We start from the raw sequence: 3810 nt of genomic DNA, 5'->3' as shown, positions 1-3810 counted from the left end.
GGCAGAAACTGCTGCTGCGGGGGTGCATGACCGGGGCGGTTCGGGGTGGTGGGCGAGCACGGAGGGGAGAAGGCGCTGGCTTTGTTTATTTTCCTATCGAGCATTTCGTAGACAAGCCAAAATCCGTCACTTGGGATCAGGGTGTGTAAATATCCCTGGCTAGGAAACCTTTCCACCCCGCTCCTGTCCCCTGCCACACGTGGACAGGAACAATCTCATGTATTTCTTTGAAGTTGTATGGAGAGCCGTAACATGGAGAGAAAGGCTAAAAATAAAACGATGCCGGTTACAGGAGAGGGTTTGATCCTAGAGCCGGAATGAAGGAACAGCCCAGCCCCTTTGCATTACCGATTCCTCGATCACCCTTATCTCAGAGACTGGTATTAAAACAGCCTTACGGTGACAAACGATCAACCCCCTTGCCGTGTGGTGCCCTGCTCTGTTTCTTAAGAAGAAAGAAAGAAAAACCCCTAGAAAGCCCCTATCCCGGTGCAGCAAAGCACATATTTGTAGCTGCCAGTAAATCCAGGCAGCTTTTATATCAAAATGCTCTGCGCCTGAGGCCAAGTCATGCTGCTAAATATTGCTGACCACTTTTTCTTTTATGGCTTTCATGTCACTTAGCTATTGAAAGTAAGATGGATTTGTACCATTTCTTCACCCTGCTCTGCTCTCCCCACACCCCAGGTCTGCCCGGAGAGGCCATTGGAGGAAGAGCGCCACGTGACAGAGGGGTGCCAATGTTATTCTCCAAGGGTGTCAAGACCCTGTCAGTTTGTGAAATAAATATTGGGAAACAACGAAATGCAAAAAGCGACCTACTACGACAGCTCTGCAATCTATGGTGCCTACCCCTACCAAGGAGCAAATGGTTTCACTTATAATGCGAGTCAGCAGCAATATCCTCCATCTTCATCACTTGTGGAAACTGAGTACCACCGCCCCGCGTGCTCCCTCCAGTCCCCTGGCAGCTCCGTGTCCCACCACAAGGCCAATGACATCAGTGAGAGTTGCATGAGGACCCTCCCCAGCCAGCCTCTCCAGCCCCCTGGCCTCGCCGACTCGCAGGGCCCCCCGCAAGCCCCCTGGCCTCGCCGACCCGCAGGCCCCACCGCAGCCGCCTCCAGCTCAGCAGGCACAACCTCCACCTCCATCCTCCGCCTCACCATCTCAAAATGCCAGCAGCAACCCTGCCCCGGCCAACCCCACCAAGAGCCCGGCTCTTAACTCGCCCACCATGTCCAAACAGATATTCCCGTGGATGAAAGAGTCTCGGCAAAACACAAAGCAGAAAAACAGCAGTTCCAGTTCAGGTATGAAACACGCTCCCCCCCTCGCCCCGGGTACCCCTGGCCTGGCCACGCATCTGGTGGGGAGGAGGGCAGCCCTGCCCACCTTCACTTTGGGGAGGGGAGGGAGGGGGCTTTCTCCTGCTCTGAGGTGACCCCCTTGAGCTTTTGGAAAGGGGTTGCCACCACTTGCAAGGGGAGCTCAGTGAACAAACCATACCCTGCAAAACTTTCCCAGCCTTGCAGGATGGGTCCGAAGTGATTTTGTTTCCTAGTGGCTAAACCACTTGTGCCCTCCTGCATCTATCACATTTCCTAGGTAATCCCCCCTCCAGTAAATCATGTCAGTGCGGAGCAGCCCAGGCCTTAAGCCACAGGCCTGTCCCAAGTACTTTGTTGGCACGGTGCTGTTAGATTAATAAGACAGTGACCTATCTCTGCTGAAGTGTAACAGGAATAAAATAGCTCATAATCACGTGCAGGCAGGATCAATGCCCTGCATGCAGTCAGAACCTCTTCCTATTTTAACAAGCTGATTGGCAAAGTTACAAGCCTGGTAAACAAAAATCATTCTGGAGTGCCATAAACTTCAGCCCATAAAATATTATTTGAGGGTTGGAAGTGTCTATTATCGCTTTTATTACTTGAGGAAACCCAAATCGATAACACCAGTGCTAGCTCCAATGCCCAGGAGTTGGGCTTATGTTAACCTCTTCCTCTTTTTCTCTTAAATGTGCCTTGGAAATAGAGTCCAAAACTTTAGCAAATGTCTTTGCCAGTCTGCTTTTTAAAGCCCTGATAATATTGCTGTTTACAGCCTTCCATATCATGTATTTGTTTTATTAAAAAGCAGTAACATTTAAATATGTCTGTATGCCAATAAGCAAGCCTAGCCACCGTATGTTCTTCTTATGTATATTATACTTCCCAATCACTACCATATGTTTATGCTATACACTAGACAAGATAGACCGTCAATTCTATGCTTGTATGTTATAATGTTATATTTCAGGCATCTCTAGCTGATGTGTATATATCAGGGTTTTCAGAAAAAGAGGGTTGCAGGTCTTTACAGCAATGGAGAACAGCTAGCTCTCGAAGACCCTGGTCCCACCATGTTAGCAGAGCCATAGGTTCACCTTCAGAGTTTCTAAACCCCACTGTGTTTCCCTGAACCTTTCTTACTCCTTTATGCAAAGCTCAAGATATGTTGTATGCTGTGATTCTTAAAAGAAGCAAGTATAGTCTTATAGTGACACTAATGAGGTGAAGGAAGTCTATTGAGGCTTGTAGGTTGGCATGACTGAGCTCATGCCATGGGGGAGTACACGTTGCACACGTGGGCGTCCATCTCACGTCCAAGAGCTGGACTCCAGGTGCTGCTGTTGTTGGCCATTGTCTCTGGTTGCCATGTCCGGGTTCGCCATGTTGATTGTGTTCTTTGTGTGATTTACATAGGTGAGAGTTGTGCTGGTGATAAAAGCCCTCCGGGGCAAGCCTCTTCTAAGCGAGCCCGTACAGCTTACACAAGTGCCCAGCTGGTAGAACTGGAAAAGGAGTTCCACTTCAATAGGTACCTTTGCAGGCCACGAAGGGTAGAGATGGCTAATTTGCTCAATCTCACAGAAAGACAGATCAAAATCTGGTTTCAGAACCGCAGAATGAAATACAAAAAGGATCAAAAGGGCAAGGGCATGATGACCTCTTCAGGAGGACAGTCCCCAAGCAGAAGCCCTGTCCCTCCAGCTGCTGGGGGATATCTAAACTCTATGCATTCTTTAATAAACAGTGTCCCCTATGAGCCCCAGTCGCCTCCGCCATTTAACAAGCCTCATCAAAACACCTATGGCATCCCTGCGTCGTATACCGCTCCTCTTAATAATTGCCCACCTCCTCAAAAGAGATACACGGGGACAGCAGCTGTGACACCTGAATACGATGCTCATCCTCTTCAAGGCAACGGTTATGGGAATCCACATATACAGGGAAGCCCCGTCTATGTAGGGGGCAACTACGTGGAGACCATGACCAATTCTGGGCCTTCCATCTTTGGTCTAACTCATCTCCCTCATCCTCCCTCTGCCAACATGGACTACAGCGGGGCTGGGCCAATGGCCAACAATCACCATCATGGACCTTGTGATCCACACCCAACATACACAGACCTTACCGCTCACCATCCTTCTCAGGGAAGAATTCAGGAAGCGCCCAAACTCACCCATCTGTAAGAGACAGGAGTCACTAAGTGGAACACCAAGCCCCCAACTTTTGGAATCCCTCTGCCAACATGGACTACAGCGGGGCTGGGCCAATGGCCAACAATCACCATCATGGACCTTGTGATCCACACCCAACATACACAGACCTTACCGCTCACCATCCTTCTCAGGGAAGAATTCAGGAAGCGCCCAAACTCACCCATCTGTAAGAGACAGGAGTCACTAAGTGGAACACCAAGCCCCCAACTTTTGGAAAGTACTCACTTTGTCCTGCTCAGCTGCTCCCTTCTCTGTCTCCTCCC

At 49.7% G+C, this 3810-nt stretch overlaps 1 protein-coding gene across 1 annotated transcript; it reads left to right on the top strand.

Moving 5' to 3' along the window:
* The first annotated feature begins 804 nt into the window (after positions 1–804).
* Positions 805–3553, top strand: LOC104072203 (homeobox protein Hox-A3-like). The gene is given in 3 exon segments (XM_009575779.1): positions 805–1079; positions 1081–1313; positions 2748–3553. Coding segments are annotated over 3 exon segments (1278 nt in total). The 3' UTR covers positions 3518–3553.
* Positions 3554–3810: the final 257 nt, after the last annotated feature.

This window comes from Fulmarus glacialis, unplaced genomic scaffold (assembly GCF_000690835.1).
Source record: "Fulmarus glacialis isolate BGI_N327 unplaced genomic scaffold, ASM69083v1 scaffold26334, whole genome shotgun sequence".
NCBI classification, from domain to species: domain Eukaryota; kingdom Metazoa; phylum Chordata; class Aves; order Procellariiformes; family Procellariidae; genus Fulmarus; species Fulmarus glacialis.
This window is presented reverse-complemented; position numbering and strand designations above follow the sequence as displayed.